The sequence below is a fragment of the Ranitomeya variabilis genome, chromosome 2 (genome assembly GCF_051348905.1).
Source record: "Ranitomeya variabilis isolate aRanVar5 chromosome 2, aRanVar5.hap1, whole genome shotgun sequence".
NCBI classification, from domain to species: domain Eukaryota; kingdom Metazoa; phylum Chordata; class Amphibia; order Anura; family Dendrobatidae; genus Ranitomeya; species Ranitomeya variabilis.
In genome coordinates, this window is record NC_135233.1 from 447,556,145 (window position 1) to 447,579,964 (window position 23,820).

The 23,820-nt window shown below is 44.9% G+C and overlaps 1 protein-coding gene across 5 annotated transcripts in view; it reads left to right on the forward strand.

Moving 5' to 3' along the window:
* The window catches only part of BTBD10 (BTB domain containing 10), a 58,762-nt gene that overhangs the window by 18,552 nt on the left and 16,390 nt on the right, over window positions 1–23,820 (forward strand). For 4 of the 5 annotated variants that reach the window (XM_077287223.1, XM_077287221.1, XM_077287224.1 and 1 more), the window contains one exon: window positions 16,034–16,230. In XM_077287223.1, the coding sequence (XP_077143338.1) occupies window positions 16,077–16,230 (154 nt within the window). In that variant the 5' untranslated portion in view covers window positions 16,034–16,076. Of the gene's footprint in view, window positions 1–14,783; window positions 15,091–16,033; window positions 16,231–23,820 lie in introns of those variants that run through there. The other variant, XM_077287220.1, reaches the window with a different exon arrangement.

Below are 23,820 nucleotides of genomic sequence, written 5' to 3' on the forward strand. Positions count from 1 at the left end.
CTGTGCAAAGGTTTTAGGTGTGGGGGGGGGGGGAAATGTTGCAAAGTAAGAATGCTTTCAAAGATAGAAGGCAAAAACCTGGTGACATATTCCCTTTTAGACATCATAATTTAGGGATAGAGACACTAATTCCAAAGACGAGTCACTTACAGGACTGCTTGCTGTAGTTTTGATAAAATCCCTGTTTTATCAGCCGTAGATTATCACTGCCAACCACTCCCCCTTTCACTTATTGGCAGCCTTCTGTGTACACTGGGAGAGAGCTGCCAATCAGTGGTGTGGGCGGGGTTATACAGAGCTCAGCATTCGGAGAACTGCTAGGTGTACAGCAGAGAAAACATGGATTTTTATCAAAATGCCTGCAAGCAGTCCAGTAAGTGACAAATTTCTGATATCGGGTCTCGGCACCTACTTTGTGCTGCGCTCAGTTAAGTAGCAAAAACCTGGTGACATGTTCAATTTAATAGCTTATTTAACTAAAGGGGTTGCATGGTCTCCTGATGAGTCTACAGTCGCTCTGTGACTGTGGGTTTCTAATCCTGCCGTCTTACGGTCTGCTCGCTGGTTTTGCTAGTGAGAACGGGCAACACGTATGTGATTTGCATACTTCTGGTCACAATCAGACTAGACGTGCCTGGCTTTTCTTAATACAAGTGAATTGAGAGAAGCTGACCACGACTAGTTGGCACGTGACGGCATGTATGACAGTGGCATTCGTGGTCACACAACCTCATGCTGTCTGTCACATAGTGACTGCAGACTTTTATCAGAAGACAGGGCAACCTATTTAACACATGCAAAGTAAATGAACAAATGAGAAATCGGAATCAAATCCATATTTGACGTGACCTTACTTGACCTTTTAATCAATACTTCTGGGAACTTGCACAGCATTTGTAATTGAAATCAGCCGTGAGGTTGTTCCCAACATCTTTGAGAATTAACCCTATAGGGGCAGTACAGCAGAGGTGACAGTGCTAGGAGATGGAGAGCTGATATAGTCCATGAGCCAAGAACCAAATTTGACGATATCGGTACCAAGCGGAGTGACTAATTCTCTTTGGTATTTTTAGGTAGATGCATGTCTGTAGTTTATTTTTTGATATGATAGCCCTTACATATACGTAGCTTATTAACCCCTTCAGCCCTAGGCCTATTTGTACCCAAGTGCCTAAGCCAATCTGACCTGTGCCACTTCATGGGCTAATAACTTTGGAACGCTTTCACCTATCCAAGCCATTCTGAGATTGTTTTCTCGTGACATATTGTACTTCACGTCAGTGCTAAATGGGAGTCAATATATTTTACCTTTCTATATAAAAAAATGCTAAATATTCGGAAATTTTGGAAAAATCGGCAATTTTTTAACTTTGAAATTCTCTGCTTTTTACAAAAATACTGATACCCCCCATAATAGTTATTAATTTACACTCCCCACATGTTTACTTCATATTGGCATCATTTTGAAAATGAAACCTTATTGTTTTACGACGTAATAGGGCTTATAGTTTTATGCGCAATTTTTCACATTTACAGCAAAACCCACTTTTCAAAGGACCAAGTCACTTCTGAAGTCACTTTAAGGGGCTTACATAACAGAAACCACCCATAAATTACCCCATTTTGCAAACTACACCCCTCAAGCTGTTCAAAACTCATTTTTAAAAACTGTTAACCCTTTAGGTGTTCCACAGGAATTTTAGCATGAGCCAAGAACCAAATATGACGATATCGGTACCACCCGGAGTGACTAGATGTAGTATTTGTAACAAAATTTAATCCAAGTTATGTAAATACACACTGAACATGTCATGTGCATATATATATATATATATATATATATATATATATATATATATATATATATATATATATATATATATATATATATATATATATATATATATATATATATATATGTTACTCCATAATATCTTCAACATCGGACTCTGAATCTGACTGTTGTTCTACTGGCTCGTCTTCAGTACCCTTGTTCTGGCATGTCTGTAATCTGCACATGTCTGTGCACTTCAGGCCATTGCTGAGGCAAGTACACTGAGGAAGTTCACATGACCGCACACACTTGCAGGACAGTAGCTGTATAATAGCTTCTGGTGCTGGTGCCCCTTGCATCCACTTGACAACAAGCTTTCCGTCGTTATCTATCATCCAACCGCAGTCTGTTGGGTTTGCAACCCATGGCTGGCTCTGCAGACTTCTCCTCCAGATCGCAGCCTGGTAGTTTGCACGCAGTGCATGCATGAAAAGGCAGTCCTGGCAAGGAGGGAGTTGACTTGACTCTACCACTCCACGTCTGGCACAGAACAGCTGATAACGGAGCCTGTTTACCTCAGTTGTTTGGGTAGTTGGCAGGTACATGTGGCAGGTGATTTCCTGTAACTTCTCAAAAAGTTCGGTAGACACTTCCCATGAACGACCAACTTCCTGAAAGGCATCCTGGTATGTCTTGTTCATCTTCAACTGCTTGAGTGTCGTCATCTTCCCACGGCCAGCGAATGCACTGACGGTGTCACAGCCTGTAAATGCATGCATACCAATCAATGAATCACATACGCTGCCTCCCAATGTTCGGCTCAGAGTGGTGATATCCAGGAATCTTGTCCGGTTCTGTGTACCGCATTTCTGGAACAGGTGGGATGGGATTTTGTGGCACATGCCCAGACACAGGACCATGACATCAGTATCCTCCGAAGTGATGATGACCGACTTGTAACCAGATTCTGCTGCATGAAGAGCATGGAGAAGGAGGCGTTTGTCTGCTTCTTCTTGATTTGACTTAAGGTCAGCAGCCTCTTCCCACTGTTCTTTGGTGATCTTAAAGCAGAGCTGCTCACATGTGACATACAGCTCCTTCTCCTCAAGCTTCTCCCTGTGGTGTTTCGCCTTCCATTCTTCTACCAGAAACTTTATGAGACTTGCCTTGTTGGAGGAACTACTTAGAAGCTTTTTCCACTGCTGGATGTTGTGCCCATGTTGAATGTTCTTGAAATGGATCCCTGTGCCTTCATATCTGTTGACTCTTTCTGTATCTTTGATGGATGTCTCCTTGTAGACGTCAAAGACAATATCAATGCGTTTGCTCTTAGCACCCTCATGGATAGCGCGACTCATTGCTGTGCCTGCTAGCTGGCCAAATGTTGCATTGTTTCCCTTCAGTTTCTGAACCAGGCTCATCCCATCAATGATGGTTGCAGAGGGCTCGGGGATCACTTCTGCAGGACGAGCATTCCTCTCCAACTCCCTTGCGAGGGCAGCCTTGTTGGTCTTGCGGATAGACCCATCACCATTGGCAAGTGCCCATGGCAATGGACCCAGGGGATGAGTCAAGACATCACTCATTTGTAGCTTTCTGTTCTCAGCTACAAGTATCATCTGGCCAAATAGGTTTCTGTCAGCCTTCAAAATTACCTCCTTGCCAAGACCTTGTCTGCGTGTCTTCATTTGGATGTTAGAGAACGTTTTAAGTTTGTTCTTCGTCATCTTGTCATGAAACAATGTAGTTGGCTTATCGGTACCCAAACGCTCATCCTTGAATGTTTGATATGCATCCTCTCCTATACTGTATGCCCCTTGAAGGTCTTTGGCTACATCTGGTGGTGCTACAGTCGCTGTTGACAAACTGATAAGTTCACCATTATGCTCTTTGTTGAAGGGGTTCACCCAACCTGTCTCCAGCAGTTGAACGAAAGATTGGACATCGGCTTCATCTCTTCTAATCCTAGACACCTGTAGGTCTGAATGGCTGAAGTCAGTATATTGTTGGCCTACCAGGGCCCTCAGCTGCCTCAAGTACATACTGCGGTACTCTGATGTCAGGTAGAACCTGGAAACAGCTCCAACTTTGAGGCTGAAGCCTTTTGTGCCCCCTGGTGTCTGGGTGTCTTTGTTGATTGTCTCTTCAATGGTCTGGTCCACAGGAATTCGTCCAAAAGGATTCTTGCTACCGATCTGGACCGAAAAGCCACCTTGCATGAAGTATTCATGGACCTCTGGGTGTTCTATGGGCAGCCGAGACATTGTGGCATAGTAATAGGTTAGGTATCGGGCATAGTTGACCTTGTCATAGGCAAAACACCATGGTATCATCTGTCGGATTGCTCCTAGGTGAAGCATCCAGTTGCCTTCTCTTGAAGCTCGAACCAGGGCCAGCATGGTCTCGACCATGTCCAAGTATGACATCCAGAATGCTGAGAGTTGTTCATTTCTGAGGGTCTCAAGATAAACTTGAAAGAGCTTCAGGGTAAGTGTGCAAGATTCATTATCCAAGAGCTTTTCGAAGGATCCCTGCGACACACTGATGCGAAAGTTTGTGATGTTCTTCAGTGTTTCATCCAGATGGTGAAGGTCCCTTGCATGGTTTTCTTCTAGCCATGGAAGGAAGTTTTTCCAAGCAAGCCTCATAAGTGCTTCATAGACCAGCTTGTGTAGTCTCACTGCTCTGCCTGGGAGGTGTCAGCCTCTACAGAGGGAGATAGGAGCTCTGCAGAGAAGACCGGAGAGTCCTGTTCAGCACAGAACGTGTATGTGTCAGTGTGTGTGCGTGTGTTGGGGCACCTCAGGGTGTCTTCAAATGTGACATAGCCCCCTAGATTTCTTCCAGTAAAATTTGCACTCCAAAAGTCATTTGGCGCTCCTTCCCTTCCGAGGCCTGCCGTTCCCCAATACTGCAGTGTACGACAACATATCGGGTGTTGTTGTGTTCGGGAGAGATTGGTGAACAAATAGTGGGGTGCATTTTTTGCTGGTACACCTCTTAAAAATAAAAAAATGAGCCTAAAATGACACCTTCATGTAAAAAATGCACTTTTTCCATTTTCTCAACCAAGTGTTTCCAACTACTGTGAAACACTGGTTGGGTCAAAGTGGTCACTATACCCCCTAAAAGATTCCTTGGGGGTGTAGTTTCCAAAATAGGGTCACTTTTTGGGGTTTCCACTGTGGGGGTACCTCAGGCAGCCTTCAAATGTGACATGGCCCCCTAGATTTCTTCCAGTGAATCCGCCACCCAAAAACCACATAGCGCTCCTTCCGTGTTGAGCTGTGCTGTGTGCCCATACTTTAGTTTACGAGTACATGTGGGGTGTTTCTATAAACTGCAGAATTAGGGTAACCAAGTTTGGGTTTGCCGTTAACCCTTGCTAGGTTGCAGGTAAAATTGGATTACAATGTAATATCTGGAAAAAAAATGAAATTTTGAAATTTCGCCTTCATTCTGCTAAAATTCCTGTGGAACACCTAAAGGGTTAACAGTTTTTAAAAATGAGTTTTGAACAGCTTGAGGGGTGTAGTTTGCAAAATGGGGTAATTTATGGGTGGTTTCTGTTATGTAAGCCCCTTAAAGTGACTTCAGAAGTGACTTGGTCCTTTGAAAAGTGGGTTTTGCTGTAAATGTGAAAAATTGCGCATAAAACTATAAGCCCTATTACGTCGTAAAACAATAAGGTTTCATTTTCAAAATGATGCCAATATGAAGTAAACATGTGGGGAGTGTAAATTAATAACTATTATGGGGGGTATCAGTATTTTTGTAAAAAGCAGAGAATTTCAAAGTTAAAAAATTGCCGATTTTTCCAAAATTTCCGAATATTTAGCATTTTTTTATATAGAAAGGTAAAATATATTGACTCCCATTTAGCACTGACGTGAAGTACAATATGTCACGAGAAAACAATCTCAGAATGGCTTGCATAGGTGAAAGCGTTCCAAAGTTATTAGCCCATGAAGTGGCACAGGTCAGATTGGCTTAGGCACTTGGGTACAAATAGGCCTAGGGCTGAAGGGGTTAATAAGCTACGTATATGTAAGGGCTATCATATCAAAAAATAAACTACAGACATGCATCTACCTAAAAATACCAAAGAAAATTAGTCACTCCGGGTGGTACCGATATCTGGCCCGGCTCATGGACTAATAGGAGAGTTTGTACTTTGCCTCTATCTTCCCAATGATGGCTACACTATGGCTGGTATATGGTCACTTGCAAAAAAAAAAAAAAAAAAAAAGGGAAAATGCAAAACATTTCAGCCAAGTAACGCCTATAATTATAAATTAACCCCTTCCCGACCTTTGACGCATACGCTGCGTCATGAAAGTCGGTGCCAATCCGACCTGTGACGCAGCATATGCGTCATGGAGGGATCGCGTCCCTGCAGATCGGGTGAAAGGGTTAACTCCAATTTCACCCGATCTGCAGGGACAGGGCGAGTGGGGCTTCACCCCCTCGTGGCTACGATCGCTCTGATTGGCAGTTTCACTTTCAACAGCCAATCAGAGCGATTGGTAATATTTCACCCAAAAATAACGTGAAATATTACAATCCAGTCATGGCCGATGTTGCAATATCATCGGCCATGGCTGGAAAACCTAATCTGTACCCCCCCCCCACACCCACCGATCTCCTCCCCAGTCCTCCGTTATGTGGTCCGCCCCCCTAAGTCGTCCTGTCCGCTCCCCCCGTCGTCCTGTGTCCCCCCCCCCCCCCCCCCCCCCCCCCCCCCGTGATCCGATCACCCCCCCTCATACTTACCGGGCCTCCCGGTGTCGGTCCGTCTTCTCCATGGGCGCCGCCATCTTCCAAAATGGCGGGCGCATACGCAGTGCGCCCGCCGAATCTGCCGGCCGGCAGATTCGTTTCAGATATATTTTGATCACTGCGATATAGCCTATCACAGTGATCAAAATAAAAAAAATAGAAAATGACCCCCCCTTTATCACCCCCATAGGTAGGGACAATAATAATAAATAAAATATTTTTTTTTCTTTTTCTACTAGGGTTAGGGTTAGAACTAGGGGTAGGGGTAGGGTTAGGGTTATGGCATGTGCACACAGTGCGGATTTGGCTGCGGATCCGCAGCGGATTGGCCGCTGCGAATTCGTAGCAGTTTTCCATCAGGTTTACAGTACCATGTACACCTATGGAAAAAACCAAATTCGCTGTGCCCATGGTGCGGAAAATACCGTGCGGAAACGCTGTGTTGTATTTTCCGCAGCATGTTAATTTTGTGCGGATTCCGCAGCGTTTTACACCTGTTCCTCAATAGGAATCCGCAGGTGAAATCCGCACAAAAAAACACTGGAAATCCGCTGTAAATGCGCAGGTAAAACGCAGTGCCTTTTACCTGCGGATTTTTCAAAAATGGTGCGGAAAATCTCACACGAATTCGCAAAGTGGGCACATAGCCTTAGGGTTAGGGTTGGAATTAGGGCTAGGGTTGGAAATAGGGTTAAGATTAGGCTTGTGGTTAGGGTTAAGGATAGGGTTAGGGGTGTTTTGGGGTTACAGTTGTGGTTGTGGTTAGGGTTGGGATTAGGGTTAGGGTTGGGATTAGGGTTAGGGTTAGGGTTGGGATTAGGGTTACGGTTGGGATTAGGGTTACGGGTGTGTTGGGGTTAGGGTTGTGGTTAGGGGTGTGTTGGGGTTAGGGTTGTGATTAGGGTTATGGCTACAGTTGGGATTAGGGTTAGGGGTGTGTTGGGGTTAGTGTTGAAGTTAGAATTGAGGGGTTTCCACTGTTTAGGCACATCAGGGGTCTCCAAACGCAACATGGCGCCACCATTGATTCTAGCCAATCTTGCGTTCAAAAAGTCAAATGGTGCTCCCTTCCAAGCCCCGACGTGCGCCCAAACAGTGGTTTACCCCCACATATGGGGTACCAGCGTACTCAGGACAAACTGGGCAACAACCATTGGGGTCCAATTTCTCCTGTTACCCTTGCAAAAATAAAAAATTACTTGCTAAAACATAATTTTTGAGGAAATTATTTTTTATTTTCACGGCTCTGCGTTATAAACTTATGTGAAGCACTTGGGGGTTGAAAGTGCTCACCACACATCTAGATAAGTTCCTTGGGGGGTATAGTTTCCAAAATGGGGTCACTTGTGGGGTGTTTCTACTGTTTAGGCACATCACGGGCTCTGGAAATGCAACGTGACGCCCGCAGGCCATTCCATCAAAGTCTGCATTTCAAATGTCACTACTTCCCTTCCGAGCCCTGACGTGCGCCCAAACAGTGGTTTACCCCCACATATGGGGTATCAGCGTACTCACAACAAACTGGGCAACAAATATTGGGGTCCAATTTCTCCTGTTACCCTTGTGAAAATAAAAAATTGCTTGCCAAAACATCTTTTTTGAGGACAGAAAAATGATTTTTTATTTTAACGGCTCTGCGTTGTAAACTTTTGTGAAGCACTTGGGGGTTGAACGTGCTCACCACACATCTAGATAAGTTCTTTGGGGGGTCTAGTTTCCAAAATGGGGTCACTTATGGGGTGTTTCTACTGTTTAGGCACATCACGGGCTCTACAAATGCAACGTGACGCCCGCAGACCATTCCATCAAAGTCTGCATTTCAAATGTCACTACTTCCCTTCCAAGCCCTGACGTGCACCCAAACAGTGGTTTACCCCCACATATGAGGTATCGGCGTACTCAGGAGAAATTGCCCAACAAATTTTAGGATCCATTTTATCCTGTTGCCCATGTGAAAATGAAAAAATTGAGGCTAAAAGAAATTTTGTGTGAAAAAAAAGTACTTTTTCATTTTTACGGATCAATTTGTGAAGCACCTGAGGGTTTAAAGTGCTCACTATGCTTCTAGATAAGTTCCCTGGGGGGTCTAGTTTCTAAAATGGGGTCACTTGTGGGGGAGCTCCAATGTTTAGGCACACAGGGGCTCTCCAAACGTGACATGGTGTCCGCTAGCGATGGAGATAATTTTTCATTCAAAAAGTCAAATGGCGCTCCTTCCCTTCCGAGCCTTACCATGTGCCCAAACAGTGGTTTACCCCCACATATGAGGTATCAGTGTACTCAGGACAAATTGGACAACAACGTTCGTGGTCCAATTTCTCCTTTTACCCTTGGGCAAATAAAAAAATTGTTGCGAAAAGATCAGTTTTGTGACTAAAAAGGTAAATGTTAATTTTTCCCCTCCATGTTGCTTCTGCTGCTGTGAAACACCTGAAGGGTTAATAAACTTCTTGAATGTGGTTTTGAGCACCTTGAGGGGTGCAGTTTTTAGAATGGTGTCACTTTTGGGTATTTTCAGCCATATAGAACCCTCAAACTGACTTGAAATGTGAGGTGGTCCCTAAAAAAAAAATGGTTTTGTAAATTTTTTGTTGTAAAAATGAAAAATCACTGGTCAAATTTTAACCCTTATAACTTCCTAGCGGAAAAAAATTTTGTTTCCAAAATTGTGCTGATGTAAAGTAGACATGTGGGAAATGTTATTTATTAACTATTTTGTGTCACATAACTCTCTGGTTTAACAGAATAAAAATTCAAAATGTGAAAATTGCAAAATTTTCAAAATTTTCGCCAAATTTCCGTTTTTTTCACAAATAAACTCAGAAATTATCGACCTAAATTTACCACTAACATGAAGCCCAATATGTCACGAAAAAACAATCTCAGAATCGCTAGGATCCGTTGAAGCATTCCTGAGTTATTACCTCATAAAGGTAATTCTGCGTTGAAAAAGTAACAGTGCTCCTTCCCTTCCAAGCTCTCCCGTGCGCCCAAACAGGGGTTTACCCCAACATATTGGGTATCAGCGTACTCGGAACACATTGGAGAACAACTTTTGGGGTCCAATTTCTCCTGTTACCCTTGGGAAAATACAAAACTGGGGCTAAAAAATAATTTTTGTGGAAAAAATTTTTTTTTTTATTTGCATGGCTCTGCATTATAAACTGTAGTGAAACACTAGGGGGTTCAAAGCTCTCACAACACATCTAGATGAGTTCCTTAGGGGGTCTACTTTCCAAAATGGTGTCACTTGTGGGGGGTTTCTACTGTTTAGGTACATTAGGGGCTCTGCAAACGCAATGTGACGCCTGCAGACCATTCCATCTAAGTCTGCATTCCAAATGGCGCTCCTTCCCTTCCGAGCCCTCCCATGCGCCCAAACGGTGGTTCCCCCCCACATATGGGGTATCAGCGTACTCAAGACAAATTGGACAACAACTTTTGGGGTCCAATTTCTCCTGTTACCCTTGGAAAAATACAAAACTGGGGGCTAAAAAATAATTTTTGTGAAAAAATTTTTGTTTTATTTTTACGGCTCTGCATTATAAACTTCTGTGAAGCACTTGGTAGGTCAAAGTGCTCACCACACATCTAGATAAGTTCCTTAGGGGGTCTAATTTCCAAAATGGTGTCACTTGTGGGGGGTTTCAATGTTTAGCCACATCAGTGGCTCTCCAAACGCAATATGGCGTCCCATCTCAATTCCAGTCAATTTTGCATTGAAAAGTCAAATGGCGCTCCTACGCTTCCGAGCTCTGTCATGCGCCCAAACAGTGGTTTACCCCCACATATGGGGTATCGGCGTACTCAGGACAAATTGTATAACATCTTTTGGGGTCCATTTTCTCCTGTTACCCTTGGTAAAATAAAACAAATTGGAGCTGAATTAAATTTTGTGTGAAAAAAAGTTAAATGTTCATTTTTATTTAAACATTCCAAAAATTCCTGTGAAACACCTGAAGGGTTAATAAACTTTTTGAATGTGGTTTTGAGCACCTTGAGGGGTGCAGTTTTTAGAATGGTGTCACACTTGGGTATTTTCTATCATATAGACCCCTCGAAATGACTTCAAATGAGATGTGGTCGCTAAAAAAAAATGGTGTTGTAAAAATGAGAAATTGCTGGTCAACTTTTAACCCTTAACTCCCTAACAAAAAAAAAATGTTGGTTCCAAAATGATGCTGATGTAAAGTAGACATGTGGGAAATGTTACTTATTAAGTATTTTGTGTGACATATCACTGTGATTTAATTGCATAAAAATTCAAATTTGGAAAATTGCGAAATTTTCACCAAATTTCCATTTTTTTCACAAATAAACGCAGGTAATATCAAAGAAATTTTACCACTATCATGAAGTACAATATGTCACAAGAAAACAGTGTCAGAATCACCAGGATCCGTTGAAGCGTTCCAGAGTTATAACCTCATAAAGGGACAGTGGTCAGAATTGTAAAAATTGGCCCGGTCCATAACGTGCAAACCACCCTTGGGGGTGAAGGGGTTAAATGGTAAAAGTCACTATGGGGGCAACTTCATCCTTCCTTTTCAGGCGGCCTATTCGTTACATTCTGGAGGATTTTGTTTCCGGCCATACTTATGTTAGCAGTTTGTAGAAATAAGAGAAAACATTGTCATTGCCCTTTTTACAAATTTCAGACTTTATTTTATGTGAGCAAGAACGACATTGCACATATAAAGCGTTCCGCAAGGGCAGCATACGTAATCAATTACCGTCGGCACTGACATTTGTGTTTCCATTCTGGATGGGGTTTGGCCCTAACTAATGCAGACTGTTTAGGTTGCACCTCTGTCTTTCCTTTTTGACACACGTCCTAGTCCCATGTCTGATATTTCACCATTATGTTATTAAGTTTCTCTTAATTGCCTTGTGACCATATTCTGACTCAACACTTCACCCATCGAGCTCTTACTGTGAACAGGGCACTCGCATTAAATATGTATTGTAAGAATTGCCTATAATTTATACCAAACGCTTTTAGTTTTGAGTTTCAAAGTTCCTGTTACGCACAAACACACCTATGAGCTGTCAGTGGTAGGACGTACGTGTAGAAGGCTACTCTAGTGAAATTGGATGCAAATATTCTTTATAAAATGTGAAACTTTCTTAAATATGCATTTTAATATACATGTTGCAAATGTAATCTCAACACCACCAACAAGATGTGCAGAAAAAACAAACTCTAGTCTGCATTTAGGTGCCTTACTATCCTATATAGCTTTCCACAAACAATTACTTAACAGTAATCTGATAGCACATTTTTTTGACATATGTAATCCTATGACTGTGTAGGTCCTTGTCCCCCAATAAAAATGATACCTATATCGTAGAGAAACGTTGTGCCAGTCACGAGAAACTTGGTGTAGAAACCGTATGCAAATTGGGACAAATGCGCAGTTCCCTGTGGGGGGGGTGCAAAGTTCTTGACACGCCCCCAAGAAACAGCATTACCAGTCTGATTTTTCTTATGGCTTCTATACTAAATTTCTCATGAATGGCGCATCAGATCTCTACACTTATTGGGGATAAGGAGACAACGTGTTACTTGCATGTGTAAAACATGATGCCATATCCGGAGCTGCTGCAGGTGCCCTAACTCAAACATTGAAATTAAGAGGACTGCTGGAAAAGGACATTGTGACATCTGGCAGACTATAACTGAGGCTCATATTTGGATGCATGTCCCCAATTTGGTCTCTGTTGTATATCAGTAACTGTATGCGAGACCCCGATAATGTTTCTGGTTGACCACTACTGGTTTTGAGCATTATTCCCTTGTCGGTGACCTGTGCTCGTGGCTCCCCAGCTGCTGATACAGATACTATTTTACACCACTGACCTCAGGGATGGCCTTGAATTACTGAAATTTAGGATCAAGGTCTGAACCATACGACTGGCAGCGGATACCAGGGCAAGGACCGTATCGCTGTCACTTGGCTCCTGGGTCAGGATCAGCTATCAAGCACTTGACATGAGTCAGCCGTGCAATTCTCCTTTGTTTTTAATTTTCCTCTTTTTTTGCATTTTTAATAAATGTCTAGAAAGCTGTTAAACAAATAGTACTATTTCAGTAAAGTGCTGTTTATTTAGGACTATAGATTAATAAAGCAACACAATATATAAAATCCCAGGGTATGTTGTAATATATTTTATATGGGACATTTTACATTCTCACTGGAAACGAAGCTTCTGGATGGCAAAATGCTACTTTTTGCTGTTCCAGGGCCGTACATGGCATTTTAGGGAATCTTGTGTACACACTGTGGTGAATATCTGCAGCATAAATTGCAATGCAAAGAAGAAAATGCACAGGTTTAAAGGGCCACTGTCACCCCCCCCCCCCCCAGCCCCCCCAGCCGTTATAAACTAAAAGAGCCACCTTGTGCAGCAGTAATGCTGCAGTCTAACAAGGTGGCTCTTTTAGTTTTTGATTCATTTATTACCTCAATAAAGCGTTTTAAAAATTGGCCACACATACCAGATATTGTACCAGGAGGCGGTCCGAAGCGTCCTGTATGAATCCCCCAACTGCCGTCACTCTTCTCTTCAGGGCCGATGGTACCCGCCCCCTTCGCGTTGTTGCTTCTTAAATCCGGCGCCTGCGCTGTGCGTGCCTGCCTGGGGCCTGCGCAGTGTTCTTTGTCAGTCACATCTCAGATGCCGGGTGCCTGACTGCGCCTGTGCGGGCAGTGCGTCCGCCCTGTTACTGAATCCCCGCCCCCGCACTGTGTTATTCATTATGCACAGTGCGGGGCTGGCATTCCTGGGCATGCGCACTGCGCTGTTCAGACGCTCTCCCATCTCTGACGCTCCCCCCGCCTTCCCAGGAACCCCAGCCCCGCACTGTGCATAATGAATAACACAGTGCGGGGCGGGGATTCAGTAACAGGGCGCAGTCAGGCACCCGGCATCTGAGATGTGACTGACAATGAACACTGCGCAGGCCCCAGGCAGGCACGCACAGCGCAGGCGCCGGATTTAAGAAGCAACAACGCGAAGGGGGCGGGTACCATCGGCCCTGAAGAGAAGAGTGACGGCAGTTGGAAGATTGATAGAGGACGATTCGGACCGCCTCCTGGTACAATATCTGGTATGTGTGGCCAATTTTTAAAACGCTTTATTGAGGTAATAAATGAATCAAAAACTAAAAGAGCCACCTTGTTAGACTGCAGCATTACTGCTGCACAAGGTGGCTCTTTTAGTTTATAACGGCTGGGGGGGGGGGGTGACAGTGGCCCTTTAAGGCCTCATTCAAAGGAGCGTAGGATGACCTCAATAACACATTTTACCAGTGCCAAATATCCTCATACGACCATTAAAGGGGTTGTCCACTAGACCATATAAATTTACAGATGGGTCCATAATGGTGAAAACTTCTTAAAGGCGTTCACTTATTTATTACTCGGTGGCTTCCTGTACCACAAGAGATGTCATTTGAGTGGAGTTTGCACAGATTATTATGCAGCGTATGGATAAAATCTCATCCACTTTGCATCTGTTTCACACATCCGACATTCACAGTGTGAGTCCAGGCCGGTTGTGGATTCTCCTGACCTGAGCGCCCCATATATACCTGTGTCCGACGTGCGATATCGGCCTTCTTAACTACACGACTTTTGGATGGATAATCTGCATCGTATCCACCACATGTGAACGTTCCCTTTAACCTTCCTGTGATGACATTTTTGCAGGCAGTCACAATATTTCTTCCTGCTTTGCCATCCATAGTGTTCAATAATGTAGTATTGCCGGAATGACAAAGCAAACTGATGTGTTTTCTGGGAAAAAAAAAGACTGCGGATATCTAGTGACAAAGCCCCTAGCAATGTACCTTGTTTTTTTTCCTGCTCTCTCCATAGTTTGCTGTTTTCTGGCTTTTCATGTGTCAGACTGCAGCATTTTTTTCCCCTCCTCTTCCTTTTTGAGGGGTCTTTCCAGCGAGCACTCATTCATCCGGGGTTCTCTCTGAAGCCCATCTGCTTCTGTCTATGAAATAGCTGTTGCCTAAATGACAGAGGTTTAAGTCATTCTTTCGAGTAATTTGCAGCAGCGGCGGCATCAGATCTGACGAGTTCTACTAGAAAATCTTCTTAGCCTCGAAATAGCTTAGAAACGTCTCCCCCCCCCTCCGCCTGTATTCTGCCTGTCACCGTGGGACATCCAATAGCAGCCTGCTGGTAAAAAAAACCGGCTCTCACAAAGCAGCAGTAATGGGGTGGTGTGGCTGGAGACGTCAGCCCCCGATCACTACGCCAGTCTGAATCACTGATTGTGTGAAAATGATTTGTATTAATATCTGGGAGGTGGCGTCTCCTGAAGATCTGCCATTGAGGCACGAGGGTAAGGAAAGCCTAAAGGACCCCCAGACGCTGGACTAATGCTGCAATATGCTGAACTTTGCAAGGAATGTACAGAGATGCTGACCTGGCTTTTGCACAGTCATTACTTGATGCCGCACATTTCCTTTGTGCTCTTGTACCCAAGCTTTTCCCGTGCATGAGTGGTCCAAGTGCAAGGTGTGTATGTCTCCCCGGGGAGATCTGATGCCATTATTGGAGAGTTGCAGTTCTTGTCTTTCATCTCGGGCACTTCTTTGTGTGCATATGATCCGTGTTCGCTCCTTTGTTCAGTGTTACTTTTACCGAGCCGTCTCTTGGTGCCAGTGATAATGGCTTTGGTCCAGTTTTATAGTGCGTTCATGCTCCGTACTGATGAATGCTTACCTGTAAAAGGAAGGTCTCGTTGGTTATTACTAGGTGTAGATGATAGTATTTTTGCTCTTTACCAGACCATTTCTGGGGATGTCCCAGTGGGTAGAGGAATTACCACCTTCTCACCGATCCTGTAAGAAACTGTTCTCTCATTGTTAAAAATCCTTTGTGTCTGCTTTCCTATCAAGGCTCTGCTTTTAATCCTGCTTTCCATAAAGCGTGCAGCAGACATCTGGCCGGCCTCCTCTCATACGTTGCTGCCTTTCATCTGCCTCCTTTTTGGCATCTGTAGCAGACAATATCTAGATCTACATTTGTCAACCCACTCCCATCTCCTCTAGAAAAAAAAAATCCCAGATATTGTAAGTTTGGATGCAGTTTACAAGCCTTCACTTCCTTTTAGTCTTGAGGGTTCCCTGACATCAGTGTGCTTCCCTTGTCTGTCTTTGTTGTCACCTGTATGTCTTTCAGACCTAATACTTGTGTATTTTAAGTCACGTCTCCTACAGGTAGGACTTTTTTGTGGCTACCTCGACTATCGTGCCTGCAGGGGATCTCCATATTAATTGACTTTTTGTTCAGTTTGCTCAAGTCTCTTCCTGTCCCCTTTACATATGACTTTTCTCTCTTTGTATGTATTGTTGGTTGTTTTCATGTCTGTACAAAAAGTTTTTTTTTGTTTGGTATCCAGTACAGATTTTTTTTTTCCCCTTGTATTTATGAACGCACTTTCTTTTTTTTTTTTCAGCACTCCATCTCGAGGAGCTAGAACAGGCACTGGCCACACAAAGATGAGTCTCCATGGTGCCAGTGGCGGTCATGAAAGATCAAGAGATAGACGTCGATCAAGTGACAGATCTCGAGACTCGTCCCATGAAAGAGGAGAGAGCCAGCTGACTCCCTGCATCCGAAACGTTACCTCCCCTACACGGCAGCATCAAAGCGGTAGGTGGCAAAGATGACGGTCCGGAGATGGTTTCCATCGGTCACACATTAAGCCTGGAGTACAGAATATCACACAGGCTCATTTCTCTGCATGCAGAACTTCACACATCCTGTCGTAAGAGTGTAGGAGTTTCTCTGACATTGCTATTTTTATGGATCCTTGCACACACAGCTCGTCGTCTGCTGTTGGTACATGTCCTCAGATTTCGGTCATTGCTATATACTGGGCATTTGGCCTGGATTGCAGAAATCGCACAGATGATATTTTAGCGTTCAGTCACTCCTATGATCGGATCACATATACAAATGGAAAAGGGGAACAATTTAGGAAAATTTTCTACTATTATGTGTTATGGGCTGCATGCTGCCCTGTAATGGTTCCGTCATCTGCTGGTATAGTGCATGGTAACTGCATCATTATGTGACTGGATCACACAATTATCAGAGCAATGTATTAGAAATAGTTACATGGATCTATTTTAATTTAGGAATAACAAACTTTGCATGAATTCTCAATTATTATTTTTTTCCACCTCCAAAATACTTGAGAGCAGTGACAACCACAATAAGAAAATTGATTTCATATCTTTGCACTGGGCAGAATTGTAAAGCGGCTTTGTACTTTTCTTTTTCCCCTTCGCCTTTGCATCCAGAAAGGGAAATGTGGCAGCAACCCATTAAGGCAGCAACCAGTGGCCTGACAAGTTGGCTTCAATCAGCGATGTCTGCACAATATATAGAAAAATGGTTTTAAAAACTGTCACATTGCAAGATCCTTCAAATGTAAACGACTTGAAAGGATCCTCAGTACAGTGTGAAACACTGAAGCTCTAACTGTGCTGTACTTACCTGCCCCAGGTCCAGCTCTGTGTCTCTGCCATTGCCCAGGTATTCTTGTTTGTCTGCAGCGCTGTCATCACGTCAACATATGCTGAGCTCAGTCATTAGCTGCAGGGCTGAATTACATCATCAATACTGCAGCCAAAACACACAACGGGGTAGTGGTAGAGATATAGTGCTGGACCTGGGAAGTAAAGCACAGTTTTGTATTACACTCAACTGCACCTGGGGCCAATAGTTTGCCAGAAAAACAATTAAAGGTGCTTTCAGTAATTTACTTTTTCATATTGTGTGTAATTTAAAGTTTGTTCTTTTTGCTTTAAAAAAAATAATGCAATTTTCACACTGGCTATTTTTTTTTTTTTTTTTTTTAAGACTTGTACTTTCTGTGTTTTCAGGAAGAGTTTTCAGAGACAGGAATACAATGTGTAAGGCTGGTTTCACATTTGCGGTTGTGTCCTCGGCGTTTCTGACGAATACATCCGCATGCATCTTGATTTCATTGCTTTAACATTGTAAACGCAAGTGCCTGCGTTTGCATGCGTTCGCCCGCGTTTGCTTATGCATGCGTCTTTTCGCGTTGCATGGCTAACGCACCATGTTAGAATTCTTGAGGTGGCAAATTTCCATCAGATATGCGCAGGCATGCGGATGAGTGCGTTAAAAAATGCATTACTGTTTATGGGAACGCATGCGTACGATGCACTTGCGTACTTTGGACTGCGCATGTCCAGAAACTGATTGAGACACGCCCTCCTGGAAATATCTAACGCATGCGCATAAAAAGCGCAAACGCTTTTTTTTCCGTCATGTGTAAGCTGATGCGGGTAAAAAACACAGCGTTATGTGTTTGCGGACGAAACTTTGCGGACTCAACCGCAAATGTGAACCTAGCCTAATAACACCTTTCCCTGCTCCCTCTCCCTTCACAGTGACCTTTACAAAAGATAAGGTCGGGGTCTGACCATTGCGGCTAATGTGTAGGTGGATTTCCTTACAAAAAGTAGTCTGAAAAAAGCCCCAGTGGGCAGTGTGAGAATGCCAAGATTTTTATTTTATATACAGATTGTAGTGTTTTGTTCTTGTAACCCCCCCCCCCCCCCCCTGATTTTAAATAAGTTTTCTAATGTTGTCCATGTTAAGGAAGTCAACTTCATTTAGTAGATTCCTACCCCCCCTTTGCAGCCTCAGAAAATATTCAGAAACCTGCATAAAATATACCGTATTTTCCGGCGTATAAGACGACTGGGCGTATAAGACGACCCCCCAACTTTACCAGTTAAAATATAAAATCTTCTTAAAAGTCGGGGGTCTTCTTATACACCGTATGTCGTCTTATAGGGCCGGTGAATATGTGCCTTTGGGGGGGGGGGGGGAGTGATCCTGATGAGGACGAGGGGGCGTCTCACAGGAAAGTGAGTATCCCCCATTACCTTATCATAGCGCTGCAGCGTGGGGTCTCTGTGCTGGGAGCGGCGGCTGCTGTGCTGTGCTGTGGCGGCTCCTCTTCTGCAGTGTGGGGCCTCTGGTGCTGTGGGGCAGTGGCGGCGGCGTATCTTCATGCAGTCGGGGCTCCTCCGGCATCTCAAAGACTGGAAGCCCCGCCGGCAACTCCATCGGTACAATGCGGTCAGGTGGCCTCCGGGAAAATGGCCGCTGCTCAGATTCAGATCTCGTCCCGAGATCTCGGGAGACGAGATCTGAATCTGAGCAGCGGCCATTTTCCCGGAGGCAGCTCAATAGGTGCGATGCGGTGGCCTGGCCGCTGGGGGCTGCGCATGCTCAGATTCAGATCTCGTCCCGAAATCTCGGGACACGAGATCTGAATCTAAGCAGCGGCCATTTTCCCGGAGGCCAGCGCATTACACCGATGGAGTTGCCGGCGGGGCTTCCAGGCTGAGATGCCGGAGGAGCCCCGACTGCATGAAGATATGCCGCCGCCGCCACCGCCCCACAGCACCAGAGGCCCCACACTGCAGAAGAGGAGCCGCCACAGCACAGCACAGCAGCCGCCGCTCCCAGCACAGAGACCCCACGCTGCAGCGCTATGATAAGGTAATGGGGGATACTCACTTTCCTGTGAGACGCCCCCTCGTCGTCATCAGGATCACTCCCCCCCCCACCCACCATATACACCCGGCGTACAAGGCGATTCCCGGCGTACAAGACGACCCCCGACTTTTAAGAAGATTTTCAGGGGTTAAATAGTCGTCTTGTACGCCGGAAAATACGGTATATTTGGTTTGATACCTGTACCATTTTGAGTTTTGTATGGTGTTTTAATCTTCTCTTGTTCATGATTTATTTATTTATTTTTATTTTTTTTTTTGGGGGGGGGGGTGTTTTACTGACTGAATAAAAGGTAAATTCTGATTTATTTATTTATTTTTTTCCTTCGCTTTCACGGCTTTTTTGGGAATAAAAAGGTGTTAACTTGTTTTCACCGGACTTCACCTAATCACAGAATAGGTATCCACTTAAAGATCGGTGGGGGTCCGACTGTTGGGACCTGCACGGATCAGAAGAACGGGGCACTTTTATCCCCGTTGGAGTGGAGTGGCACTGCTCAGCCACCACTTCATGAGACTGTCAGGAAAAAGCCAAGAACAACTCTTCAGACAGAAGCAGCGCGCTGATTACATACATGCATGGATTACACAGTTGTTGTGCAGCCAATACATATCTTTCTACTCTCCCTCCCCACCTTGTCTTGGCCAAGCGTTCATGCATTTTTAATGGGGAGAGGGAAGACTCATTTATTGCAGAAACACAAAGCTCAGGCATTTACATTTAGATCACCCAATCCTTCTCCTACTTCCTAGTCTGGAGGCCTCCCTACACACGACGACCGACTTTATTGGTCATGAGCGCCTTAAAAGTTGGCACAGATCCTGTCTGATATATTAGGCTGTTCCCAGATGTGGGGGTGGATATTCTTCTGAGGTTTTAGAATGTAATTTAATTTACCACAATTGATTTATTAAGTCTTATTCCTTCATCATTCAGGAGCCTTTAAATGAGATCATTCTGGACCCTCTGTAAGTAAATCTCTGCACGGGGTCCTGAGGTGACCCTCCGTAATCAAATACTAGATGATAAAATATCCGCAGTCAATAACAATTGAATCAGTTAATGCCAGCAGTAAGGAAGCCAAAAGAATATAGCCTCACACGTTATGAAGACAGACTCCTGAGGACCTGCGCTCACATGGAAGCTGCCTGGTGTCTCATGTAAAAGCAGCAGCTCTCCAGTGTCCTGGTGGACTGTGGACCAGGTCTGCTGTCTCCCCCGTCATCTTCTGGAACAGCGTGTAACATCTATGCGTCCGTTCCATACATCTGAATGGGGTTGTAAATAATCCTTTCACATGCTGCAGAAATAACTGGGGTTGGCAGTTGCAGAGATTTCTACATCAGACCTGACGTGTGAACACAACCTAAAGATGGTTAAACAATAGGTCATTTTTTTTTTTTTTCTGATTCCTGTTAAAATCACTTTTTTTTTTTTTTTTTCCTTACCATATCACAATCTGTATAAAAAATTAGAAATCGCGCCGTTTTCACTTTGGCCACCTGGGCTTTTTTTAGACTCTAACTTCCTGTTTAAGGAAATGCACATGTGCATTAGCAGCTATGAACAGACTCCTACCCTAGCTTGTTTATTGAAGCATCTAATGAGCGTGTGCAAAGGTCATTGTGCAGGGAGGCATTATCAATCGCTGTCATCCTTTTTCTGATGACAAGGATCCTTCGGAGAATGCTTCTTGAAAGGACAGGAAGTTGGAGTCTAAAATGTGAAAGATTACCGTATATACTCGAGTATAAGCCGAGATTTTCAGCCCCAAAAAATGGGCTGCAAGTGCCCCTCTCGGCTTATACTCGAGTCATGGAAGGCGGGGGGTCGGCGGGTGAGGGGGAGCGACGCCTGTCAAATACTCACCTGCTCCCAGCGCTCCTGGCACGGTCCCCGCATGTCCCACTGTCTTCGGGCACGGCAGCTTCTTCCCCTGTTCAGCGGTCACTGGTTCCGCTCATTAAAATAATGACTATGGATTCCACTCCCATAGGGGTGGAGCCGCATATTCATTACTGTAATGAGCGGTACCATGTGACCGCTCACTACAGGAAGAAGCTGCTTCTCCCGAAGACCGTGGGACATGCGGGGACCGTGCCAGGAGCGCCGGGAGCAGGTGAGTATTTCATATTTACCTTCCCTCGTTCCACCAACGCTCTGTCTTCCGTGTCCTCTGCAGTGATTGTTCAGGTCAGAGGGCGCGATGACATATTAGCGCCGCCCTCTGCCTGAACAGTCAGGTGCGGAGAGACGGGACGCTGAGGGGCAGCGACGAGAGGTGAGTATGTCATTTTTTTTTTTTTTTTTTTTTTAGTGCAGCAGCAGCATTACATGTGGCACAATGCTATATGGAGCGTCTATGGGGCCATAAAGAACTGCATGGAGCATTATATGGGGCCATAACTGCATGGAGCATTATATGGGGCATCTTTGGTGGCCATAAAGAACTGCATGGAGCATTATATGGGGCATCTATGGGGCCATAACTGCATGGAGCATTATATCGGGCATCTATGGGGCCATAAAGAACTGCATGGAGCATTATATGGGGCATCTATGGGGCCATAAAGAACTGTATGGAGCATTATATGGGGCCATAAAGAACTGCATTGAGCATTATATGGGGCATCTATGGGGCCATAACTGCATGGAGCATTATATGGGGCATCTATGGGGCCATACCTGCATGGAGCATTATATGGGGCCATAAAGAACTGCATGGAGCATTATATGGGGCATCTATGGGGCCATAACTGCATGGAGCATTATATGGGGCATCTTTGGGGCCATAAAGAACTGCATGGAGCATTATATGGGGCATAAGCAGAAGATTGATAACATCAGAGACAGTTTTGGTCAACAACCCCCAGAGCCCTTCCTCCCGACTTCCCAGCCCTCCACCTTCAAATCCAACTTCTCCACCATTACAGAAGATCAACTCTCCACTCTACTCTCAAGATCGCAGCTCACCACCTGTGCACTTGACCCGCTCCCATCCCACTTCATCCCAAACATCACCAAAGTCTTCATCCCAACCCTAATCCATCTCTTCAACCTATCACTAACAACTGGTGTTTTCCCCTCAAGCTTTAAACATGCCTCAATCACACCTATCCTCAAAAAGCCTTCTCTTGACCCATCCTCTGTATCTAGCTATCGCCCTATATCACTTCTCCCTTATGCCTCCAAACTACTAGAACAACACGTCTACCTCGAACTGTCCTCCCATCTCTCTTCTTGCTCCCTCTTTAACCACTTACAATCTGGCTTCCGGTCACACCACTCCACTGAAACTGCCCTAACTAAGGTCACCAATGACTTAACCGCCAAGAGCAAGCGACACTAATCTGTCCTCCTCCTCGACCTGTTGGCTGCCTTTGACACAGTGGACCATTCCCTATTATTACAGACCCTCTCATCCCTTGGCATCACAGACTTGGCCCTATCCTGGATCTCATCATACCTAACAGACCGGACATTCAGCGTCTCCCACTCACACACCACCTCCTCACCTTGCCCCCTATCTGTCGGAGTCCCACAAGGTTCAGTCCTTGGGCCCCTGCTCTTCTCCATTTACACCTTTGGCCTGGGACAGCTCATAGAATCTCATGGCTTCCAGTATCACCTCTATGCTGATGACACACAGATCTACATCTCTGGACCAGATATCACCTCCCTACTAACAAGAATCCCTCAATGTCTGTCCACTATTTCATCCTTCTTCTCCGCTAGATTTCTGAAACTTAACATGGACAAAACAGAATTCATCATCTTTCCCCCATCTCACGCGACCCCCCCAACGAACCTATCCATTACAGTGCATGGCTGCCCACTCTCCCCAGTCCCACAAGCTCGCTGCCTCGGGGTAATCCTTGACGCTGATCTCTCCTTCAAACCACATATCCAAGCCCTTTCCACTTCCTGACGACTTCAACTCAAAAATATTTCACGAATCCGTTCATTCCTCAACCAAGAATCTCCAAAAACCCTAGTCCATGCCCTCATCATCTCTCGCCTTGACTACTGCAACCTCCTGCTCTGTGGCCTCCCCTCTAACACTCTCGCACCCCTCCAATCTATTCTAAACTCTGCTGCCCGACTAATCCACCTGTCCCTCCGCCATTCCCCGGCCTCTCCCCTCTGTCAATCCCTTCACTGGCTCCCCATTACCCAGAGACTCCAGTACAAAACCCTAACCATGACATACAAAGCCATCCACAACCTGTCTCCCCATACATCTGTGACCTCGTCTCCCGGTACTTACCTACACGCAACCTCCGATCCTCACAAGATCTCCTTCTCTACTCCCCTCTTATCTCCTCTTCCCACAATCGTATACAAGATTTCTCTCTCGTATCACTCCTACTCTGGAACCCTCTACCACAACACATCAGACTCTCGCCTACCATTGAAACCTTCAAAAAGAGCCTGAAGACCCATCTCTTCCGACAAGCCTACAACCTGCAGTAACCACCGATCAACCAAACCGCTGCATGACCAGCTCTATCCTCACCTACTGTATTCTCACCCATCCCTTGTAGATTGTGAGCCCTCGTGGGCAGGGTCCTCTCTCCTCCTGTACCAGTTATGACTTGTATTGTTTAAAGGGAACCTGTCACCACGTTTTTGGAAGATGGGATAAAAATAGCGTTAAATAGGGGCAGAGGTGGGCGTTAC